This window comes from Eubalaena glacialis, chromosome 19 (assembly GCF_028564815.1).
Source record: "Eubalaena glacialis isolate mEubGla1 chromosome 19, mEubGla1.1.hap2.+ XY, whole genome shotgun sequence".
Lineage (NCBI taxonomy): Eukaryota > Metazoa > Chordata > Mammalia > Artiodactyla > Balaenidae > Eubalaena > Eubalaena glacialis.
Window position 1 is genome coordinate 46,220,242 of NC_083734.1, and position 24,126 is coordinate 46,244,367.

The following is a 24,126-nucleotide window of genomic DNA, read 5'->3' on the forward strand; positions in this document are numbered from 1 at the left end:
GATAAATTATATACCTGTACTACTGCACCCATATATTGTGTAATAAGACACAAAAATAGATAATTAAAAAGCAATTATATGAAAATAAATATAAATAGGAGTTCTAATATTTTCTTTCTGTACCCAAATTTGGAGATTACTGGGTTATAGAGGGTAACTTGTAATTCTTGACTAGACTGCGTTAAATATTTCTCCATTGAAGGTATACTTAGAGGAAAGAATGGTATTGGTTCATTATCAAATGGTAAGGAAGAACTGCTTCTCCTAAGAATTTTTTTTCCAGCAGTCCTCCAGGTAATTCCCCGTTCCCATATACCTGCCTCCTCAACAAACACTGAAAAAGGGACATACAGTACAAGGCTACAGTTCCACCTGGCCTCATCAAGGATTCCAGCTTGACCTGTCTGATGTGAAAAACAGTAAACACTGAGAAGATTTTATGTTTTATTATATCTTAATTCCCACAGCAACCTTAACAGTCAGATTTCTGTATAGGGGAATATATAAGGAATGAGGAGCAGAAAGATTAATTTATCAGACCAAGGTCACATGGAGCTCGAATTCAAACCCAGTTCTGTCGTACCAAAACCCAAGCTTTCCTCACATTTGTCCTAGACAGATGCTGTCAGTATCTTAGTAATACAAAACAAGGATCCATGCTGTACATATTTATGCTATGCCATCCATTTACAGCACTGTCTAAAGGTATATTTGTTGCTTATTTATTGCCAGTTTTCCCAACTATAATGAAAGCTCCGAAATTTGGTGACCTTGACTGTCTTTCCCCAGCTTAGAGCAGTGCCTGATATACAGTAGACCCTCACTCAGTAAGTATTTGTTGAACTAATGACATGTCAGTACAGTTCAGGGAGTTTCTGAAATGGCATCACTTAGCCTTTGAAGGGCAGAGCATCCAGAAACCTGGGAATGGCAGAGCCTCAAGAGACTTGGGCTCCTAACTCTTAACCCTCCTCGTTTGCTGGATGACTTCAGGCTAGCCTCTTAACCTTGGGTTAACTGGAGGAATGGGAACAGGATTAGTCAATAATTAGTGTTGATTTTATGCACTTACCAGATGCCAGGCTTGTAATAAGCATCTTATATAGAATAATGAAAGTAACCCTCATCGACCCTTTAACAAAAGCACCATTTTAGTCCCAGTTGACAGATGAGGAAGGAGAAGCACAGAAGGGGCAAGAATCTTGCCAAAAGTCACGTGGGCTAGCCAAGCAGTCCCGACTCCATAGGCTGTGCTTGTCCTGCTGGGCTGTTGCAGACTGTGTGCTATGCGGGGTTAGAGGATGAGCAGATGAGCCTCTGCTCCCAGCAAGCTTCCAGGTAACAAGCAGGGAGAGCCCTGGATGAAGGGGCTTTGGAATTAAATGGCAAAGTCATTTTGCCGTAATTCTATAGTGAGGTCCATTGTTAACCTTTGTCAACTATCAGACTCAATTCAAGGATTGGTGGGAGGTGGCATATTTCCCTAAAGCCAACTTTCCTCCCAACTGGGATTTGAATCATCTCCCTGCACTTCTGCTTCATCTTCCCTCTGAGCGAGAAGCTTTTGGGAACCAGGGCTGGGGGGGCAGGGTGGATGTTGGTGCCTGGTGGCGCAAAAGGCCACAGGCTGCTGAGTACGCACCACGTCTGAATTACCCCTGCGCTGTCAGCCGACCCTGGGCAGTGCAGCGCGGGTAGGAGGCCTGAGCTGTTCCGTCTCCCAGGTGCTCCTAAGCCATTAAGTTCCTGAGCTTAGCTGTGTGTGTGAAACATACCTTCTTGTTTGAAAGCAAAGTACATCTCAGCTTTGGTGCCCAGCCTGAGCTCTGGATGCAGAGGGGCAGCCTATCACTATCCTGAGGAAAAGAATTAAGACATGGCTTCGGGGCTTCCCTGGTGGCGCAGTGGTTAAGAATCCGCCTGCCAATGCAGGGGACACTGGTTCGAGCTCTGACCCGGGAAGATCCCACATGCCTCGGAGCAACTAAGCCTGTGCACCACAACTACTGGGCCTGTGCTCTAGAACCCGTGTGCCACAACTACTGAGCCCGCGAGCCACAACTACTGAAGCCCACGCGACTAGAGCCGGTGCTCCACAGCAAGAGAAGCCACTGCAATAAGAAGCCCGCGCACTGCAACAAAGAGTAGCCCCCTGCTCACGCAACTAGAGAAAGCCTGCACACAGCAATGAAGACCCAACGCAGCCAAAAATAAATAATTTTAAAAAAATTCAATACAGGCATACCTCAGAGATACTGCAGGTTCTGTTCCAGACCACCGCAATAAAGTGAATATCTCGATAAAGTGAGTCATGCGAATTTTCTGGTTTCCCCTGTGCATAGAAAAGTTATATTTAGGGACTTCCCTGGCAGTCCAGTGGTTAAGACTCCACGCTTCCAACGCAGGAGCCGCAGGTTCAACCCCTGGTCAGGGAACTAAGATCCTACATGCCTCGTGGCGTGGCCAAATTAAAAAAAAAAAAAGGTATATTTACTATAGTCTATTAAGTGTGCAAAAGCAGTATGTGTAAAAAAATAATGTACGTACCTTAATTTAAAAATAATGCTGTTGGGGGACTTCCCTCGTGGTCCAGTGGCTAAGACTCTGCACTCCCAGTGCAGGGGGCCCAGATTCGATCCCTGGTCAGGGAACTAGATCCCACATGCTGCAACTAAGGGTTCGCATGCCACAACTAAAGATTCCACGTGCCACAACTAAGACCTGGAGCAGCCAAATAAATAAATATTAAAAAAAATAATAATGCTGTTGGAAAAATGGTCCCGATAGACTTGCACAATGTAGGGTTGCCACAAAATTTCCATTTGTAAAAAACGCAGTATCTGAGAAGTGTAATAAAGCGAAGCACAATAAAACAAGGTATGCCTGTAGACTAATTTTTAGTTGTTTGGGAGAGAGCAGAAATGAACATAGTCGTGGAGAATATGAAGCACAAATAGTTATAAAGTTTCCACCCAAACCTCGCAAATTTGATTGGAGGATGTGCATTACCTCCACAGGAATTGGAGGATCTGGGGAAGGAATGAGACTTTCCACCACTGCCCAAACCTCTGATTTGATGGAAGACTAGCAGCTACAGTTGGAATCCCAGGATGGTTCCGCAGCAAACCCTAATTTTCTAGGATCTAGAACTGAAGGGCTAAGGTGGCAACCGGATCCTGCATTGTCACGTGTGTCTAATCAATTTTTCTGCCTGCCTGATTCTATTTGAGTCATCTGCGTTTTATTTTGATTCAATTTTTTGCCAGCTGCTAACGCCACCTCCTCCTACTCTTTTCAGGCAAGAATGGGACAGGAAGGTTAAAGTGTTTCTCCAAAGCAAGGGTCCTGGAAGTGGGAAACAGTCTCCCCCTGATGGTTTCCAAGGAGGAAACATGCAGGGGTGACTTGGCTCCTGCTTCTGCACTGTCTCTCCTACCAGAAACTACTGGAGGCAAGTCCTCTCACAGCACCCGTGAATGCCATTTACAAATGTCGCACAACTCGAGCCTGACCAGCTGTCCACCACATTCCCTCTTCTCCTCTCACTTCCCTCTACCACCCTTCCCCTTTCACCAGGACCCTGGGTTTTACCTTTTTCTGTCTCTATCATGATGAGCCCTGATAATATCATGGGTTCTTAGAAGGAATTCAGACCAATCTCCAGTTTTCTCAGATGAAGAAACAGGCCTACAGAGGTGAGAGTAACTCATCCAAAGTTACACAACTTCATTCACTTATTCATTAACCAGCAACACTCCTTCCTACCCTTTAAGATTTAGCTTAAACATTACCTCATCAGGGAGAACTTCTCTACTTTATCTAAAGCAGATACCCCCCTCCGATTCTTCCCTATTGTTGCCCCTTGTGTCTTTTTACTTTTTAATCACAATTTATAATCGTTTCATTTATTAATCTCTTTCTTTTTTTGTCTAACTCCTCTACTAGAATATAAGCTCCAAGAGGGCAGGAGATACATGTTTGTCCTTCAGAGACATGCTCATCACTGTATTCTCAGCATCCAGCACATAATAGGTGTTCAAGAAATCTTTGTTGAATAAGTAAGTGTATAGTGAGCAGATACTATCTGGGCACCTGGGGCTATGAAGACAGATGGGATACAGTTTCTGTTCTCACAACTGTCTGTCCAATACGAGCAACAGAACCAGAAACAGGGAGAATACAATGAGATCAGGTCTAGATTCCAGGGAGGTATTTTGGGGCACCTGAACCAGGCGTAATCTCTGTTGGGCTTTTGCTACCAACTGCTTAGAATCCCAGATAAACCACTGGGCTGTGCCCGGCCGGGTGACTCAGGCCTGTACCCTGAGCAGCCCAGCAGCATCAGGACCTGACAACTCATCCTGTAGAGTGTGTGCTTAGACGGTACCTGGACCCATTACCCTTTTCAGTGAGGGAAGGCTTGCCAGTCAGTTTCAGGCCAGTTGATGGCCAAATCCACACTCATTGAGGCCTCATAGACAACCCCACTACCTTTAAGCCCAGCCTCCAATCTTTTGCCTGGTCTTCTAAGTTTTAGAAGAGAACCTGTGCAGCCTTAAGGGAGATGACACCTGTGGGTAGCCTTTATATCTAAAGGGCAGGTGGGTTGTCCCACATGGCTCAGAGAAAGCTAGTGTTCTGGACTGTAAAAGGCTAGGAGGAGCAACTGGAAGGGAACCCAGCAGGAGGAGGAGGAGGAAGGGGGCCAGTGAGAATCCTTCTTTGAAAATAAAGAGTACACAGCCCCTGCTGGCTCTCCTAGGAGGAGGAGCTCACCCTCCAGCCCAATCTTCTCCCTACAGTGGGACAAAATGGGAGCTGCTGCTCCTGCTTCTCAAAGCTCACAGCAAGCAAGAAACCTTTTCTCCTGCCCCTTCCAGATTCAACACCCACCTCCTCCAGGAGCCAAAAAGATAGGCTCAGGTTCCCAGCAGCCTGAACCCTCTCTCCAGATGGGAGGCTTCAAGCTAAATTCTGAGCCTACCAAAAGCCCCCTCCTTAGCCTATACTCTCTTTCCAGGGTTGGCTTGTTAGGGGTTAGCCAGAGTCCTCCAGAGTTTCCCTTGATCATTCCCTACCTGCATCCAGGCTGACCATGCCTCTGCCCATGGTTTTTTAATCCATCAGGGAATAACCAAAATGACTTATTAACACCCCCCTGAGGATTCACAGAGCACCTTTAGTTCTGATCCCCATTCCTCTCCCACGGTTGCCCAGGTCAGGAATTAACTCCAATTTATTTCAGAGAGGTTAAGTAACTTGCCCAAGGTCACACAGTGGGAAAGTGGGAAAAACTTGTGACTCCTGCCCAGCAGTTTGGCAGGTGCTCAAATAATCTTTGTGGAAGGGTGAAATCTGTTGTTTGTTCATTTCGCTGGCCTGTGGGTGCGTCTGTGTGTTGGGGGGAGGGGATTGTGTGTGGGAGAGGAAAGCTGTCCCCCTTCCTAATGAACTTTGATCTTCTTAGCTCACTCTCACTTCCAAAGAAGTTACTGATTTAACTCCCATCTCTCCGACTGGACCCTAAGGTCATTGTATTCATTATCAGTGCAATGCCCCCTCTCCCAAGAGCTATGAAGAGTAGGTCTAATATTTTCCTTCTCAAAAGATCAAAGACCAAAACAATCCAAATAAAGAACCTCACTTTCCCCAAAACATACAGCCCCAAAGCAAATTCCAAAGCACCACCTGAGCCCCGGCGCTGTCCGCAGACTCCCCCACACACGCCGCCACGCCACACTGCGTTGCGAGGCGTCGGGGAGGGGGCGCGGAGCGTGGGCCGCGCAGCAGGGAGCTGGTGGGCGCCGGGCGCGCTGCCAGGCGGGGCAGCACGCCGGGCCGGCCGCCCCTCGCCACGTGGTGGTGGCCGCGGCCGGGTCCGGGGCGCCTTCCCAGCCGGAGAAACCAGGAGCAGCCGGGGAGGAGGAGGAGGAGGAGGAGGAGGAGGCGGCGGCGGCGGCGGCGGCGGAGGAGGAGGAGCGGGGCGGGAGCGAGGGAGGGGGGTTGGGGGGAGGGGTGGGGGGTGGGGAGAGACCCGGCGGCGACAGGGCGAGAGCAGAGCGCGGTGCCAGGGGGTGGGGGCACCGGTGCCCGTCTGGGGAGGGAGCAGGCGGAGGGGGTAAGCTGCGATTACCAGCAGGAACCGGCAGCAGCTGTGAGTCCCGGCTGGGCTGGGCGGGGGGAGGGGAACGGCGTCCAGGGCCGGCCCCTGGGGGTCGCGGGGTGGACCGGAGGAGGGGGCGGGAGGTTGGCCCGCAGCTGGCCCAGGGTGGCGGGGAGGGGAAGGGTCCGGCGTCGGCAGCCGCATTCCCCCTTTCCCCCTCCTCCGCCGCTCCTCAGGCCGCACCGCCTCCGGAGCCCCTTCCCCGGCCCGGCGACGGCGGACTGGGGCCCCGGGGCTCGGCCGGCAGTGGGGGAGGGGGCTGCCTGGTCTCGGCCCCTGAGAGGGGAGGGGCGACAGTTTCTGTCCGCCGAGCTAAAGGGGTTTAAAGGGCGGCTCTTAAAGGGACCGCAGAAGGGGCCCGGGGCCGAGGAGGCACCCCCTCCCCATCCGCCTGCTGTCGCTCTCGCGCGGGGTCGCTGGGCCGAGGGGGGGATGCAGAGGAAGCAAACACTGGTCGCGGCCGCTAAGGGGCCAGAGCCCCGGCTAGTGGGGTTGGGCCCGAGGTGGCCGGCCAGCCGGGGGTCTGGGCGGGTGTGGTGAGCGCGGACGAGCGGAGTTGGGGGAGAGGGGATGGGCCTGGGGAGGAGAGGGTTAAAGGTGGGGCCAGCCGTACAAATACGCGCACACACTCCTTACTCAGACCCGGTCACACGCGTTTCCCTGGCACTTAAGGCGGGGCAGTGTTGGGGCCTGGGCCTGGGCCCTCTCCACCCCAGGCTCCTGCTGCCCGATTTTGGGAGGTCGCGGACCCCACTGCTTCAACTCACACCTCGGGAGCCCCCTCTCCTACGCGCACACACGCTCTGGCGCGCGCGCACGCACCTCGGACATTCCCATAGTGCCTCACGTGACACACGGCCCCGAACGTGCCCACCCTTCACACACGCTCACGCACGCGTGCACACACGCGCACACAAACACACACGGCCTCCTGGCCACTTCCCCACTCCCTCCGACCCCCCCCCACCGCCCGCCCGCAGCCCCGCTAAGGCACTCATTGACTGTGACACACCTACACTCATTCACAGACACACACATTCCCCCCACACATGCCAACCACAGACACACATTCATAAACAGGGCCAGGAAAAGTACACACGCACCCCCTCGCCTACTCTTTCGGGAGCCCTGAGTCATTCCTGCCCCCTCTCAGGGCTCCCCATTTCCCTGTGTGCAGGCACACAGGCTGGGCTTCGGAATTCTCTGTCAGCCCTCTCCACCTGCGCCGGGCCCTCTCCCAGAGCCCCCTTCCCCTCTGTGTACCCTCAGACACTCAGCCGATGACCTTCTGTGGGTCCCAAGTCAGGGGTGAGGAGGGCCTGGAGGGTTGCCACAGCCGCCGGTGTGAGTGGGGGAAGCACTTCCTTTTCCTGAACTCTGGGATCCTAGAGGAGGAAGCCAGGGAGTTGGGCGGGGGCCCAGCAGAGGATGTTGTGACAGTGGTGGGGCTGACACTCCCAGAAGCACTGGGCCTTCCTTAGGGAGGAGCCAGGGGTGCCAGAGGCCTGGCATGAGGAGCTTGGAAGAGAGGTATTTGGGGAAGTGAGGCCTGGGGTGGAGAAGGGGCTGAGGAGTGAGTCAAGGCAGGCCCCATCTGGGCCCCGTGTGCTGGGAAGGCAGCCCTCTCCTGGCCACAGTTCTCCCTGGGTTCCAGAAGGAGCCTTTCCCTGCTGCTGGCCTCGCTTACTTGTCCCTATTTGTCACTGCTCCCCGCCCCCCCACCTCCGTCTGGTCCCAGCTCCTTCCCCCAAAGGCAGCAGAGAAGAGAAGATGGGTCTGGGAGGGGGCTGTGAGACACAGGGGCAGCACCAGGCTGCATCTCAGCTGGCCGCAGAGCTCCTCAGGCCAGGACAAGGGGTATTAGGGACAAGCTCTGGGCCACCCTCTCCACCGTTGCTCGTTGCTCCTGCTCTCCCAGGAGGCCCAGGGCGGGCCGTGGCCCAGGCCCTTGCCATGGAGTCCATGTTTGAGGATGACATCAGCATCCTGACCCAGGAGGCCCTGGGGCCCAGTGAGGTGTGGCTGGATGCCCCTGGAGACCCCTCGCTGGGGGGGGACATGTGCTCCGCCTCCCACTTTGCCCTGATCACGGCCTACGGAGACATCAAAGAGCGGCTGGGGGGCCTGGAGAGGGAGAATGCCACCCTCCGCCGCCGCCTCAAAGTCTACGAGATTAAGGTCAGAACCTGGAGATGACGGGGGTCTGGCTGTGTGTGTGACAGGGGAGGGGGCTGCTGGGTGGCAGGAACTGGGGATCTGGCAGAGATTCCAGGGATCCAAAAGAGGGGTCAGGGTACAGACTCTTGGGAACTTGAGGATCCTTCACGAGGGATGTGGCTGCTCTGGACGGATGGGAACTCTGGAGACCCCAGCACCAATCAGGAAAGGATCAGGAGGGATCCGCTTTGGAGTGCTGGACCTTGGATCTAAAAAAGATCTGGTTGGTGGGAGACGCCTACAGGGCCATGGGAATCAGGATGTACAGATCCCACTGGAGTGGGGAGGGAGAGGCGAGGATTCTGACGCAGGTTGTGGGATGGGGACACAGCAAGGCTGAAGCTGTCCTGAGGGCCTGCCCCACCCGCAGTACCCACTGATCAATGACTTTGGAGAGGAGCACGGCTTCTCTTTGTATGAAATCAAGGATGGCTCCCTGCTGGAGGTGGAGAAAGTCAGCCTGCAGCAACGGCTCAACCAGTTCCAGCATGAGGTGAGCCCTCCCTGAGCTCTTTGCTCCAGTCCATTTCTGATAACCTCCCCAGCCTCTGACCTTCCATCTCCTTGATCAGAGATGGCCATGGTCCTCCCTAGAACCAGCTGCAGCTCCTCCTACCCCTCCACTGGGTGCTGGGAGTGGGGGTGGGAGGCACCGGGTGCTGCTCTGCCCCCAAGTCAAGATGGGCCTGACTCTGGCTGCGCTCCACCCCCTCCGGGCCCCATCCAGTTGCAGAAGAATAAGGAGCAGGAAGAACAGCTCGGGGAGATGATCCAGGCTTACGAGAAGCTCTGCGTGGAGAAGAGTGACCTGGAGACGGAGCTGGGGGAGATGGTGAGGTCCAAGGAGCCCGGGTGCTTGAGGGTGTGACCTTGGCTGTGTGCTTGTGGAATGCACCCCACCGTGTTCGTGTCTGTCCGTGAGTGAGTGCCCGTTTGGCCTGGTGAGTGGGGTTGTGTGTATCATACAGGTTGTGAGTGACTCTGTGTACATCCTGGCCACGCAGTGACAGGAGGTGACTATGTGAGTAGCCCTGTAGAACACTGTGAATCTGTGTGTATGTTTGGTGCTCACGCTGCGTTGACCCTGCGCCTATAGCACTGAGCTGGAAGGCTGTGTGGGTGAGGGCAGAGGTGACTGAAAGTGTTCGTGGCTGCTGGGATGGGCCTTGGCCTGTGTGTGATTCTGAGTCAGTGTATGGCCATGCGTGTGAGCAGGTGGGCAGGTGTCAGAATCAGGAGGCATGGTCTCTTGCCGACTCCTAGCTGTGAGCTGGGCCAAGTCACTTAGCCTCTGTCCTGCCTCTGAAAAGTGGGGCAAATAATAACCTTGCTGAGCTGTTGGGCATTCGTGTAAAAAATGCTTTGACTTAACAATCACAAACACTTACATGGCACTTAACTGTGTGCCAGGCATCATTCTTACCTCTTTAGATATATTTTCTCATTCTAATCCTCGTAACAAACTTACCTAAGAGGTAGGTGTGGTTAGCCCCATGTTATAGATGAGGTAGGTGAAGCCCAGAGTGGTTAAGTCACATATGCAAATGGAAGTTATTATGCTCCTGAGGGGGTGGTGGTGTCTGGACAGGGGGCTGAGTGTTCTTATAAGTGTCTCTGCGTGTTAGTGACAAGGAAGAGGCATTAACTCTGACCTTGCAAGGGGCAGTAGCCAGAAACATCTGCATTGCAGTTGCTGGGAGAGGAGACTCATGGCCACTTGGAGAGTGGAGTTGGGATATGTGACCTGGGGTCTCTGCTCAGTTTAGTGGGGTGATGGATACCCAGACATGGAGAAGTTCTGGGTTTGGGCGGCCCGCAGGGGTGCCCTGACCTGATGCAGACCCTCACCCCTTTGTCTCCCCCCCCATAGCGGGCCCTGGTGGAGACCCACCTGCGGCAGATCTGTGGTTTGGAGCAGCAGCTGCGGCAGCAACAAGGCCTCCGGGATGCAGCCTTCCCCAGCCTGAGCCCCCCCACTGCCCCTGCCCCACCCTGTGCTGATCTGGACCTGCACTACTTGGCACTGAGAGGCGGATCTGGCTTGAGTCACGGTGAGATCTCAGCCACCCCTGATTTCCATACTCTGAAGTTCCCAAGCCAGCCCCCCATTTCAACACCATTGGGCACCTCCGGTGTTTCAGATTGATAGTCAACAACCCGTTACAATGTCTTAAACTTCTCCCATAATCACCTCATCCCTCCTTACCAACTGTCCCCTCACCTCATCAACTATTACCCCAGTTTCTCCCACTGACATCCCCCCCCTTTAACTCCTTCATTCCCAGGCTCTCCCATGCAATTCCTGTATGTGCCAGCAGAGGGCGGCCCCACCCAGAGTCCCCTCCGCCTGTCTTCCGTTGTGATTAGGAGAGGCCCCTGAGGATGCTTGCAGACTTGAGTCTGGCTGGGGAAACCCTTCCAGAGCCCGTCTTATTTCTCCCCTGGCCTCCAGAAAGATTAGAAAAAGCAGCTCAGCCCATCGTTCCCGTCTGCCCTCAGTAGAGGTCTCTCTCTCATCCTGGGATATCTACCCTCTGGATGTCTCTCTTGGATCCTTCATGCTGCAGTTCTCACCTGTTTCACTTTGTATTGATCTGGGAGTGGGTGGAGAGTGTCCAGCAGCTGGTTCCAGCCTGACATTGTCCCTTCCTCTACCGGCAGGCTGGCCAGGCCCCACGCCGAGTATGAGTGAGCTGGAGCGGCGGCAGCTAGAAGAGGCTCTGGAGGCTGCCCAGGGAGAGGCCCGGGGGGCTCAGCTTCGGGAGGAGCAGCTCCAGGCCGAGTGTGAGCGGCTGCAGGGGGAGCTGAAGCAGCTGCAGGAGACCCGGGCCCAGGTAAAAAGGGGGGGCGCTGACCCGGGGTCCCTGCTCTGGCACCTGCAGAGCTCCTTGAAGGTCTGGGGGCTGCTGAAAACAACTTTAGAGATCTGGGACTTCCTCTCTGAGTACCGACCAGCCCTGGGAATGGTAAAGAAGGGAAGTTTAGGCAAGGTGAGGTTAGGGTCTGACTGCTCGATCTTTCCCTTAGGATCTGGCCTCCAACCAGTCAGAGCGCGACATGGCGTGGGTGAAAAGAGTTGGGGATGATCAGTAAGTCACTCTGTAATCCTCTTCCTCTTAACCTCTGCACCCCCGGGGATGGCATTTCCCAGGTTCCCCCTTTGGTTCTCTCCTCCCCCTCCACATTGTTTGGGGGACCTCTCTTCCACGCTGTCAGGGCTGTGAGGTTTGGGTTGCTTGTGTGGCTCTGCGCCCTTCACAGGAAGGAGGCGAGCTTCTGGAGGTGCTCAGGTTCTGGGAGGTTCCCTTTGCTTTCCTCTGGCACCCAGGCCTGTGTCTTCTCGAGGTGTCAGGTGTTGAGAGAGACTTCCTCAGCAGCTTTGCTGCTATGTTCAATGTCCCCTGGTGAGTTTTGGGGCCTCTCTGGGGCCCATTTTCTATCCCAGTAACAAGGCCCAGCCACTTGGGTTAACCCTCTCCTCCCTGACAAGGAGGAAGGAGATGGTCTCTTTTAGGATTTGTGGTGCCTCATCTCCTATCTCAGGAGAGAGAAAGCTGAGGCTTAGGAGAGGATGGACTTCCTTGAGTTCATACAGCAGCATGCAGGGAATTAGAACGTATTATGCTGGGGTGTTCCTTGGGGATCCTGCCATTAAAGAGAGGCAGCAGTAGGTGGGGAGGGAGCTATGTCAGTGTGAGCCTAGTAGCGGGGCCTCCGGGGCGGCATTGGGCAGCCAGGGAGAGGGTGAGCGCAGCCTGGCAGCAGTGAGCCTGCTGCCTTTCACATCCGCACCCGAACTCATCCTCTCCCACTTTCTGAGAAATAGAGCACAAACCTCCTTCCGCCTAAGCCTTCTCCCCTAAGATGAGACATGTGGCACAGACTCCCTACTTCCATCAGAGGGGAAGACTGAGGCCCAGCGAGGGCAGGAGCTAACCCTCCACCACACCACACACCCAGCTCCAGGACCCCCAGTCCTCCTCCCAGCAGGCTCCCCCCTCACCTTCCTCCCGGCTTCTGGCCGGTTGGGGGTACCTCTCACCTCCCTCTGCACCCTGGGGTGAGGGCCTGGGTGGGGCTGTGGTAGCTGGGGAGTGAGAACCCAGTGTGTGGGACTGATGGGCGGGACCCCTCAGCTGTTAGGGGCCTCTGCAGAGAGGGTCCACCCTAGCTTGTGGCTGGGGCTCAGGGTCCATCCTAGCCCGTGTGCCCAGACCCGGAAAGCACATATACACACACACACACATACACACATACGCACATGTTCTAGAATCCTAGCTTGCCCCTAAAGTCACACCGTGGGGCCCTTTATGGCTCACTGAATCCAACTCCCTCTTAGAAGACCAGCAGTGAAGCCTCCCTCAATTGGTTGAACCCAGAGAAAGGATTTTTTTTGGCTGGAGTCCGAACAGCCAGGTTTCGAATCTCAGGGACCCCTCCTGGGATGCCGAGTGGCTTAGCTTTGCCCACTTCACCTGTCTGGCCCCAGGTTTCCCTCATGGGCTCAGGGGTCCGTCTTTGCTGGGAGAAGTGGCAGAAGGTGATGTGGGGGAGGCAGAGAAGGGTGGGGTGGGTCCCGAGGGGCCACGTGAGCGAGTGAGTAGAAGAGAACCCCTCCCGCAGATGCTTTTGGAGGTCATATATCGTCTATGCCACTAATTCTGGCCCGGCCAGCCCCTTTTCCTTCGCACCCCAAGGCATCCTTCCCACCCCCGACCCTGTCCCTTTGGCCAGAGGGAGCTGGGCTCTGCTCCAGGGCTGGTCCTACCAGAGGTGACCTCCAGCTCCTCCCCTCGGTCTCTACGGCTTGGACTCTGCCTCAGGGCCTCCTGGATGTCTACCCCTGGAGCTGGCTGGGCCCTGCCTGCCCAGCTTCACACTTCCTTTCAGGCCAAGCATCTCTGGACAGCCTCAGCTTGGCAAGAGTTAATTCTCAGAGGAAGTCCTCACTCCCCCGGTAGTTTTATTTTCTTATAAACTCAGCTCCTTTTGGTAATAAGCCGCTTCCCGAGTGCTCCCTCGCCGTCCTCCCACCTGAGGAGGCCTCAGTCACCTGCTCTCAGCTCCTTTTCCCCCACCAGCCTCTCCTTTTCCTTCTACTTCTGCCTAACCCTCCAGGCTAGTGGGAATTTTACATGTGGACCTTCCTAGGAGAGGATTGCAGGGGTGGATTATCCAGATGGAGGTATGAAGGCTAAAGAGGGAGCCACAGAGGTTCCTGAGTCCAGCCGAGTCCTCTGTGGGAACCCTGTGTACCCCCGAGAGGTGCTCCCCCGTCTCAGTGTGGATGCCTCCAGGTGGCCAGTTTCACCGTGGGAGTCCTGGCTGTTCACACGCCCTCCCTCGTACTGCCACCGCCTCTGTTAATTCCCCACAGTGAGCCCCCCAGGTGCTGAGGAGGCAGTTCTGGGAGGCAGCCCCAGCCCCAAGGCTTCCAGCCCCTCCCATCCCGGCCCCTGGCTCACAAGTCCAGGTCATCAATGTTCCTCTGAAAATGGGCGCCCAGACCAGACTGCCACCCTCCAGGTCTGACCTCCGGTCAAGATTTCCCTGCTGTTTGGTCCGCCCAGCATCTGGTGGTCGGTGCCCAGGGGGACAAATTGCCCCAGAGGAAGAGCCGCTGAGGGTGACTCGGGGGCCAAAGGCAATAATGAAGGAGGAGGTAGGAGTGGAGACCACCTGCTCCTGAGGATGCGCAGGGAGCTGAGGACCCCAGGAGGGTCCCAGCCAAGTGAGGGGTGCAGAACCCATGGCCTCCTTCCCTCTGGGCCCCACTCGGGGTCACAGGTCCTGAGTGCGGCCTTCCTGAGGGCGTGGCCAGCGCTGAGGGTGGAAGGGAGATTGTGGAGAGGGGGCTCCTTGAGGGGGCTCAGTGAGGGGAATGAGGGCCAGAGAGGGAGGGGGTTCATCCATGAGGGGAGCACCCTGTGAGAAGATGGGGATTCGGTATGAGTGATGAGGGGGGGACTAGAGGCCTTTCTCCCCAATGTGGGGGGCTCAGTGTTGCAGCCTGGGCGCTTTTCCGCCCACCCCCCACCCCTCTCTCCACCCACAAGCCTCTGCGTGGGCTGCGGTTAGTGGTGGGGGAGAAGTGTGAACTCGGAGAGAGAGGATGGAAACTCTGCACAGAGGTCAAGGGCAGAGTGGGGGGGGGGTCAGGACGGAAGTCGGAGACCCCCGTGTACCCTGAGCTTAGTCTCATGCCCCAGAACCAGCGGGCCCAGGGCCTCCCCCTTCACGCTTCTCACCCTCCCTACTTCCTTTCTTTCAAATTTCCTTCAGCCTGGGTACCCGGCCCACAGGAATTAAGCCCTGAGCACTTGCAGCCTCGGGGCTCCCCAAGGGTGGGGAGGGGTTCTGAAGTTGGGGCCCACCACGCCCACCTAATTGTGGTCTGAGGGGCTGGTGGGCTTTGAACTGTTTCTGACCCTTTCCCTGCCAGGGAGGCAGAGAGCAGCTCTTACCCACGCTCTCTCCCTCGATGGGGAACTCCACGTCCTCCCCTCATTCAAACCAAACTCACTGAGCTGGTATCTCCAGAAAAGGATTAAAACTGGTTTCCCCCTTTCTCCACCCGTCTCCTAGGCACCTCCCTGAGTCTTCATCCACAGCAGACACTGTGCGAGGCAGTTTACCTACAAAATCCCATTTGATTCTCACCAAAAAATGTGTGACAGTGTTGTCCCCTTTTACAGCTGAGCAAACCAAGGTTACAAAGAAGTAATCAGAGAAGTTAAGTGCAAATTCCAAACAGGTCCTGAGCAGATGGGGTGACAGTACCTCTGTGGTGTTTTTCTGGTTCACCTTCTTATCCAAGTAGGAGGCCCTTATATGAGGGGCAGCCAGATGATTTGTTGACTAAACCCGATCATTTTTAAAAGTGAAAGGGGGCCCTATTAATAATTATGCCAGGTGACTCCTGTGAACCAGGACAGCCCTGGGCAAATTGGGATGTGTGGGCCCCCCCAACCGAAATGGGGACTCTGGTTCCTAGCCCTGCTGTGAGCCTCTCGGTTTGGTTGTATCTAGGGAGGCTTTCTAGACACAGAGAACATCTGGCTGAGCTGGAAGCATGGCAGGGGCTGCCATGAAGAGCTGGGCTCTGTGGACCGCAAGTCATAGCTGGCCGAGGAGAGTGAAGGGGCTCAAGGCGCCTGAAAGGAAGTGGTGGAGCGCTGGGTTGTTGCATGCGACTTCCTCCTCCCCCGGCCCGCAACCTCAAGTCCCTCCACGGCCCGGTGCCTGTGGTCCCCTCCCTGAGGGTCGGGCCGGGTGGGAAGACTAATGCTGGGTGTGCCTGTGGGTGGTGGAAAGTTGGGTCCCTCAATTCCCCCGCGGGGGTGAGGTGGCTGGGGGCAGCAGGGGGCAGCTATGGGCAAGGATGGAGGGGGTGGGGATGCTGGATTTCTCTTTTCCTGCTGATTCTGTCAGCCAGGGATTCTGACCACATGACCAGCTCTGATCCTTCCCCCAGTCCTAACCCTAATACTGATCCCATCCCTCCCTGTAACCCTATCCCTCATCCTGCCCCCAGCTCCATGTACAATCCTGACTGAAAATGAACTAATCTGACCCCGACCCCAGCCTTAATCCTGACCTTGAGCCCATCCATCCCTAGTTCTAATCCCATGACCCAGTGCTGGTCTGAATTTCAACCCTGCTGCATCTGTGTCTGCATCCAAATCCGCATCCTCACGGAGGCTCCAGCGCAGCACAGGGCACCCAGTGAACTTCCCTGGGGAAGACACTGCACTCGGAAGCCCACGTGTCTCCCAGCTGGTTTGGGGCAGAAAGAGGCCTTTTATAGAGGCAGACGCTTAGGTCTCTAACCTTTCTCATCTCAGTTGCTTTGTCAGTAACAGTGAAGATGATTGTTTCCAGATGAATTTTTGAGCTCCCTCAATTATTCGTGGAAAGAATGAATGAAAGGATAAGTCAACAAAGGGTGGAAAGGTTTGCAGTGGTGGGATCCCTCTTTCCTGCCAATGCTGCCATTTGCACTCTGGCTCTTCCGAAGGTGCCAGCTCAGCAGGCTGAGGTGCCAAGAGCCTGTTTGAATCGCTGCTCTGTGCCACCACTGCTCTGTGACCTTGACCCGGCCTCTTAATATAAACTCTGTCCTTCCACTTCCACACGTGTCTAGCGCCTTCCTCTCCCCTCCCAGGGCAGGGCTGGTGATGCTCAGGGCTCCCAGGCCACTTTGCAGGTCCCCAGCCTCTTCCTCCTCCTTATCTTTCCCTTCTGCTGCCTTCCCACCTCTCCTTTCCCCCCTTCCCTGATCCTTTTGGAAAGCAGTAGACAGCTTAGTGGTCAGTAGCCTCGACTTTGGAGTCCAGGAGACGGGAGCTCCCATTCCAGCAACTCCACTATTACTGGGTTTTATGGCTTTGATCAAGTGACTTAACCTCTGTAAGCTTCAGTTTTCTCATCTGTAAGATGGAGATAATAAGAGTGGTAACACTGTAGAGTTGTTGTGAAGATTAAATTCTTAGCACAATGCCTGGCCCATAAGGGCTCATACAGATTATTTATGATTCTTTTCTCCCTGAGTCCTTCCCAAGTTCTGAGAGACTCAGACAGGATTTTCCCCCATAATTTAAGCAATGAAGAAGCACCCAAATGCAGCCATCTGCTGCCGTTCACCTGACCCATCCTTCCCAAACATCCCAAAGCCGTGATGGTGGAAAATAGCACTCAGGTGTGGGCCAGGAAGCCAGGAAGTAGAATGTGTATTCAGGTGCACGTGTGCGACTCTTGGTTGTGTTGTGAAGTTGAGATTTTTTTCCACTGAATTGGCAGTGTTTTCTAATGTGAGTCATTCAGGTCGTTAGAGCATTTAGCAGCCTGGGCCTGTGCATCTTGAAGTGGGAAGAGACGAAGAGATGCCCGATGAAGGGGGAGGTCCCACAGGGCCATGGGGCATCAGGAGGTCGGGTCCCCCCACCTTGCCCGGGGTCTCAGAGGTCGTTGCAAGGGCTGGCTGCCTGGAGCTCCAGGAGGACACAGGGTCAGAGCTGGAAGAGGGGCTGGGCATTCTGGGCTAGGGCCTTCTCCCTTCCATTTCCTCCTGCCCTGTTTTGCTGCGAGGAGGGTGCCAGGAGCTGGGCGGTGGAAACTGGGGTAGCTCCTGACATGGGGAGGAAGGCAAGCAGGGGAGAGATGGGGCCTGGCAACTGAGTGTGGCAGGTGAGATCTCTGAGGCAGGGTGTGAAGGCGACGACCTGCATCTGTCACCTGAGATACAGCAGTGAAGGCGGATAGGGAGAGAAACTGGTTGCTCGGTCAGAGGGGATGTTCCATCAGTGCCCTGCCCAGGGCTCCCTCCTGCCCCCACCACTGAGGGGCTAGCATGATCCTCCAAAAGCCTCCAGTCTGAGCGGGGGAGACGCAGCTCCTGCCCTCAGATTCCCTCGGTTTGAAGAGGGGAGACTTCCACTGGGAAGTCCCCAATTTAATGTGGGACACAGACTGGCCTCCCAGTCTGATGAGGGCAATGCCATTTCTTCCCACAGACCCACGCTGAAGAAGAGGGTGGGGGAACACAGGACACACGACGGCTGAGATGTGATGGGATAGAGGCTGCAGCACCTTGGCAGGGGCTCCCAAAAGGACTCCCTCCTCTCTGCTCCTGTCCATCCGTGTCCACCATCAGATGGGTAGAGGGCACTCTCCCGCCTTTAGAAGTGGGCTTGTCCCCCAGAATCCCAGCCTATTTACAAGAATTTGGCTTTGGTCCAAATGGGTTAAAAATAGCTTTGTTGGGGGAGGGGCTCCCCCTTCCACCCAGCTCCGCCCCAGGATTAGGAAGAGAGCGCGAGAGAGCCCGCCAGTGAGCGGAGAGCGAGGGAGTTCAGTCATCATCTACCCTCTGCACCTCGGCTTTTCCTGCCCTCTGAAGCCCTAACCTCACGACTTCCCCTCCTTTTCTCCGGGGTCACACACACACACACACACACACACACACACACACACTCTCACCCTGTTCCTCACACCCATCACAGTGGTCTCACACCTCCCTTTATTCCCTCCCATTCACATACATCCTCTCTCACACGTCCATTACCATGGGATGAGGACAGGGCCCTCAGGGTCTGGAGAACTCCCTCCACCCTCCTCTCCTTGCTGCCCAGGGCCCTTCAGCTACTGGAGCAAGAGGGCCTCCCCTGTGAGGAAATCCCTCTGGACTGGCCAAGCCTCTGCCTGCCACTTCCCTCCAGCTCCAACTTCCACAAAGTTCCAGAGTCCCTTCTGGATTGAGGGGGCAAGATCTGAGGAAACAAAATCCCCTGCTTCCCAGGATCGGTCCAACCCCAGATCAGAGATGAAAGCAGTGACCCAAGGCCATGGCAGAGCCTCATGTGACATCAGGACAGGCTCCTTGGAGGTGTGCAGGCTGGGGTGGGAGAGAGGGGAGGGGCAGTGCTGAGAATGATAACCTTCAGTGATTCTGGGTCACTGGGACCCAAAGAGAAAGGAAGAGAAAAGGAAGTGGTTGAAGTCTTTGCTAAGTCTGTTCAAGCTCCATGAGGGTGGGTGACCAGGAGGCCTGAGCACGAAGTGCGAGGAAAAAAAGGGAAGAGAGAAAAATGGATAGAGAGGCTCAATTCAATATTCACTTACTGAACAGCTCCTGGGTACCAGACCCTGGACAAGATGCTGGGAATACGAATACAGTGATATAGACCCCAACTTTGAGGAACTCCCAATGAAGTTCCAGAACAAGGCAACTTTTGTTAGGTGCTTAATGTGAGTGGCGCCCCCTGGAGGTGTTCGGTGCACAACAACTCCATGTAAAGGGTTCCCTGATGATCCTGGGAGTTGCAAGGCTGAATCGAGCTCAGAGGCAGCTTTGAGGTGGAAGCAAGAGCAGTGGACCTGGAAATAGGCAGACTTGGGTTCAAGTTTATCAGTTGGCACCTCTGCCAAGCCAGAAGGCCATGTCTTCACTTATGGAATGGGGCTCTTCATAGGCTGTGCAGCAGTGGTCCCTAATCTTTCAAAGGTGAGGACTCCTCAGGCACCCCCTGGCCCCAATACACAGATTGCACTTAAACTATTACCATGAGCTCTTTGAGAAAATTCACAGGGACAAAACCTACTATAAATTCAGTGCAGCTTTTTGATGAATCTGTGTTTTGTCACCACAGCTTCTGCACAGATTAGAAAAACATTCACACATACCTGTATGAGATGTGTTCAGGCCACAGACAATGCTCAGTGAATACACAATTTCAGGGATCCCTTGAAATCACTGAGCTCTCTATCCCCAGCCCATAGTCTGGGAACCACTGCCCTAGCCCAGGGTAAGGTTCGGGGTCGGGGGAGGGCTCCCTGGAAGAGGTTCCCTTTGAGGTGGCCCTTAAAGCCCAAGAGAATTTCTGCAGCGGGGCTAGCAGGACCGGGGAGGGGAGGGGAGGGCCAGATGCTGGGGCAGAGGCAGTTCTTCTCCACAGCTGTGGCAGTAAACCCATTTCCCTTCTCCTCTCCCCCACTCCCTGCCCTCTGACCTCAGGGTCAGGGCAGGCTGGAGTCAAGCCTTGACCTGGGTGACTGGGTGTCCTTCAGGGTGAATTTGGCGCTGGCTTACACGGAGCTGACAGAGGAGCTGGGCCGCCTTCGGGAGCTGAGTTCCCTGCAGGGGAGGATCTTGAGGACGTTGCTGCAGGAGCAGGCTCGGAGTGGCGGTGAGATGGGGCAGGGGAGGCCTGGAGCTGGACCCGGAAGGAGGGGGTAGCTGTGGCCACCGTCCTGCGTCCGGGGACCACCCTTCACTTTCTTCCCCGTGCCCAGGCCTTTTCCACTCGCGTTCGGAGGAGAGTGGGTGGGCACTGGTCGCCGGCAAGTCCCTGTTTCCCCAGTTCTGACGTCTTCTCTCCCCACCGCTGTCCCCCTTCTCTTCTAGGCCAGAGGCACTCGCCGCTCTCGCAGCGCCACTCCCCGGCCCCCCAGTGCCCCTCGCACTCCCCGCCGGCCCGAGCGGCGCCCCCTTGCCCCCCGTGCCAGTCCCCTGTCCCCCAGCGCCGCTCTCCCGGGCCCCCCTGCCCTTCGCCCCAGCAGCGCCGCTCGCCGGCCTCGCCCTCCTGCCCGTCGCCCGTCCCGCAGCGCCGCTCGCCGGTGCCGCCGCCGTGCCAGTCCCCGAGCCCGCAGTGCCGCTCCCCAGGGCCTCCCGCCTGCCCGGCCCCGCAGCCCCGGCCCCCACCACCCCCGCCGCCCGGGGAGAGGACACTGGCCGAGCGAGCCTACGCCAAGCCGCCCAGCCACCACGTGAAGGCCGGCTTCCAGGGCCGGCGCAGCTACTCGGAGATGGCGGAGGGCGCGGGCTACACGGGCGCCTCCCCGCCCTGGCTGCAGGCCGAGGCGGCCACGCTGCCCAAGCCGCGGGCCTACGGCAGCGAGCTCTACGTCCCCGGCCGGCCCCTCAGCCCACGGCACGCCTTCGAGGGCATCCGCCTGCGCTTCGAGAAGCAGCCGTCGGAAGAGGAGGAGTGGGCCGTGCCCGCCAGCCCGCCCAGCCCGGAGGCTGGCGCCATCCGCTGCGCCTCGTTCTGCGCGGGCTTCCCCATCCCGGAGTCGCCCGCCGCCACCGCCTACACCCACGCCGAGCACGCGCAGTCCTGGCCGTCCATCAACGTGAGTGGGCACGTGCGCACGTGCCTCAGACCCGGCGGGGGGGCGGGGGGCGGGGGGCGGGCGGCGGGGGATGGTGGGGGCCCGCCCCCCTCTTCACGCCTGATTGATGGGCGGGGCTCCCTTCCTTTGATACCGCCCCCTTCCCGGGGCGCAGCGACCCCTCTCTCTCCAGTGGCCTTTTGTTGGTGTGAGTTGGGGCCCCCCCCCCCCCGCACCATTAAAACTTGTTCAGTTTCACGGTTAAAGGCCCGGGTCTTTAGAGTGACAGTCCTGGCTTTGATTCTGGATTCCACCACTTAGTAGCTTTGGGACCTCTGGCAAGTTACTTATCTTCTTGGCCTTCAGTTTTCTCATCTGCAAAAATGAGGTCAATGATTTATTGTCAAATTCCATTGGAGAGTTCTTAAGAGGGAGGCAGTGAGCCCAAAGCACTCTTGCACATTGCTTGGCTCAGTAGAAAACATCTGCTATTACTTGGTGATGGAGGCTATGCTGATGCCATGGGTCTTGGTTCCGGACAGGGACAGGCCTGCTCATCCAGTTCTGTCCATCAGGCCTCAGAGCCCCTGCCCCTTTCTGTCTGTCCTAGAAGAGAACCCTATCTCACGGCTGTATTGTTTCACCGAAATAATGAGTTTCCTGGATGTCAGAGCCAAACCTTGCCACCTGAAAGGACCAAAATATATTCCAAAGCCAGACAGAAAATTATTTTTGGGTTGTACATTGTTTAGGATTATCCATTGCTTTGAGTTATCTGAGAGCTGTGTCTTAGTCACTTTGAGGGCATGTCTGGGTCTTGGCTTCCCTTATTACGGCAGATGCTCTGGGAGGCTGAGCATACCCACCTCCCCATTCACACCTCCTGGGGACACTATGCCCGGAGTCGGGGCAGTGGATGCTGAACTGGTAGAAGGTGGTCAGGGAGGGGGAGGAAGGGGGTGATGCAGGAGAAGGGGTGCCCAGATGCCTTCTGCATGCTGCAGCCCTCCCTGCCTCGAGTCCCAGGAAAGGGCAGGTTGGGATGTGGGGACCATGATGGAGGGTTGTGGACCATAAATGACTCCCTTCTCTCCCCACAGCTGCTGATGGAGACAGTGGGCTCTGATATCCGCAGCTGCCCCCTCTGCCAACTGGGTTTCCCTGTCGGGTACCCCGATGATGCCCTCATCAAACACATTGACTCTCACCTGGAGAACAGCAAGATCTAGGGTGCCTCCCCCACCCGCTGGCTGTTTCTCCACCGTCTCCCATCACCCCCAAACACTCACTCACTTTGAATGCTGCATGAATCTCGTAGGGGGCCCCTGCCCCTTGCGACCCCCAGATACCTCCACTAGCTACCGAGTCAACGTGTGTGCCATCTTCCCTGGTCCAGGCACCACTCAGCCCTGGCTTTCCCCGGGAGGTCAGCTGGGGCTCTCCCCAGCTCCCTGGCTTCTGCTGGGGAGGTGGGGATCAGGGCTGGGGTGGGAAGGGGCATATCCCACCCAGCCTCTCCCTCTGCCTTTCTGTTTTCAAACGGTTGGATCCAAGAAGGTGTCTAGTGCTTGGGCCTGGGGGAGGGGAGGGTATCAGAAGACTCCAGGAGCTCCCCTAGCACCTCCCCAGATGTCCATCTTTCTCAGGCTGTGCTCTGTCCAGGGAATGCCTCCCTGTGGGGTCTCAGAGCCTTCCCTGCACACTGACGCCAGTTCCTCCATCCCACGGCCAGGTGGGGACTTGCTGTTCCCTGCGGGCCAACCCTGTTCTCCCCCTCTGCCCACCCTGGGGAATAGGGAGGGTGGGAGGGGAGAGGGAGGACGCTGGAGGACTGGGAGCATCCAGCCTAAAGAGGCTGCCCTGAGGCGCCATGACCTTCAGGGTAGGGAACTATCTGTGCCAGCCTCCCAGGCCCATGCCCTCCTCCTGGAGCCCCCAGCACCAAGGCACAGATTGTTAAGGCAGATGCTTCCCTCCACCCTGACCCCACTCAAGCCCCGACACCACAGGTGCCCTGGAGCCCGGGTGTGACTCAGCCTCTGTTAGCTGGGTGGGTGTCATCAGCCCCGCCTCCCAGTCCAGAACCTGAGGATGGGCCCAGGGTGCTGTGGAGATCAACTTCAAAAGAGCTAACCCCCTTCCCACACCCCAGCGACCCACATTCCCTCTGTGAAATCTACCTCAGAGTCGAACCCTCAGAAGGACGGGTAAGCAGGAGGCCAGGGGGTCCCCAGGGCTGAGGTGTGGAGCTTGCTATGGCAAGAGCCTGCCGCCTCACCATGAGTCCGCCTCCCTTCACTGCAAGCCTCTCCCGGGGTCCCAGCCCGGTGCGGGCAGTGGACGCCACTGTCAGTGCATGCATTCTGATCCAACTCTTCCAGGTCCCCCACCTCCTCACACCCCTCCCCTCCTCCTCAGTGCAGGGGAGTGAGGGGGTGTGTGGGGCAGGGCAGGGGCTGAGGACTCCAGAGACACATGGCCTTGTATTTTGAGTGTTCCCCCAGGGAGGGGAAATGGGGAAGGGGGACTGGAGAGGGGAGTGGGGCCCCTGAGCTCTCTGAACAAGTTGAAAGTCCAAATAAAACTTACCTGTTCCATCTGTGCTTGGTCTGTGCCCTCTGTGGCTGTGGTGGGGAGGAAACCCTTGTAGCGGAAGGTCTTGGAAACTGTCTCAAGTAACCACAACCATGGGAGGGTGGGCACTGGGCAAGTAGGGGATGCACGGGGCACCCATGTTCCAAGGTGATTCTGGAGATGCAGGCATGTGAGTGGCTACAGGTGACTTGTGACATGGACTTTATTTGGAACAGGTAGGGAGCAGCAGAGGGTGTCTTCGTGACCAGCCCTGAGCGGATGTCAGGGACTCATGAATTTTCCCTCCCATCAGGTCTGGCAGGTAGAGGTTCTGTAGCCTGGGGATTCATTTATCAGTAGCACGATTTTTTCATCAAATGATTTCTTGTGCCATGAACCAGACTGGGGCCTCAAAGAGGAAGGAACATTTGGATCTATGTCCTTATGGGTCAGAGAGCAGGGAGGGGCTGGGCTCCAGGCTCAGCAGCTGCCTTGAAAAGTCCCGTAGCCTGGGAGATCAGAGCCTGGTTGTGAACTCATGACTTCTGCCCCAGCTGGGGCTG

At 56.2% G+C, this 24,126-nt stretch overlaps 1 protein-coding gene across 3 annotated transcripts; it reads left to right on the forward strand.

Moving 5' to 3' along the window:
- Positions 1 to 6,045: 6,045 nt before the first annotated feature.
- Positions 6,046 to 23,578, forward strand: TBKBP1 (TBK1 binding protein 1). Of its 3 annotated transcripts, XM_061176026.1 has the most exons (10): positions 6,046 to 6,154; positions 8,082 to 8,341; positions 8,751 to 8,873; positions 9,108 to 9,212; positions 10,251 to 10,431; positions 11,042 to 11,214; positions 11,408 to 11,469; positions 19,946 to 20,064; positions 20,283 to 21,010; positions 22,090 to 23,578. In XM_061176026.1, the coding sequence occupies exons 2-10, from the start codon at positions 8,117 to 8,119 to the stop codon at positions 22,216 to 22,218; spliced, it is 1,845 nt and encodes a 614-aa protein (XP_061032009.1). In that variant the 5' UTR covers positions 6,046 to 6,154; positions 8,082 to 8,116; the 3' UTR covers positions 22,219 to 23,578. The 3 variants fall into 3 exon arrangements, with proteins under 3 accessions (XP_061032009.1, XP_061032007.1, XP_061032008.1); XM_061176024.1 differs by lacking the exon at positions 6,046 to 6,154 and having other exon boundaries at positions 6,771 to 8,341; XM_061176025.1 differs by lacking the exon at positions 6,046 to 6,154 and having other exon boundaries at positions 6,771 to 8,341; positions 8,808 to 8,873.
- Positions 23,579 to 24,126: the final 548 nt, after the last annotated feature.

Coding starts and splice junctions, on each gene's coding strand:
- TBKBP1 (XM_061176024.1), top strand. CDS start 7,934: ATGGGTCTGGGAGGGGGCTGTGAGACACAGGGGCAGCACCAGGCTGCA. Junction 9,213..10,250: donor AGACGGAGCTGGGGGAGATG/GTGAGGTCCAAG, acceptor CCCCCCCCATAG/CGGGCCCTGGTGGAGACCCA. Junction 11,470..19,945: donor AAAAGAGTTGGGGATGATCA/GTAAGTCACTCT, acceptor GGTGTCCTTCAG/GGTGAATTTGGCGCTGGCTT.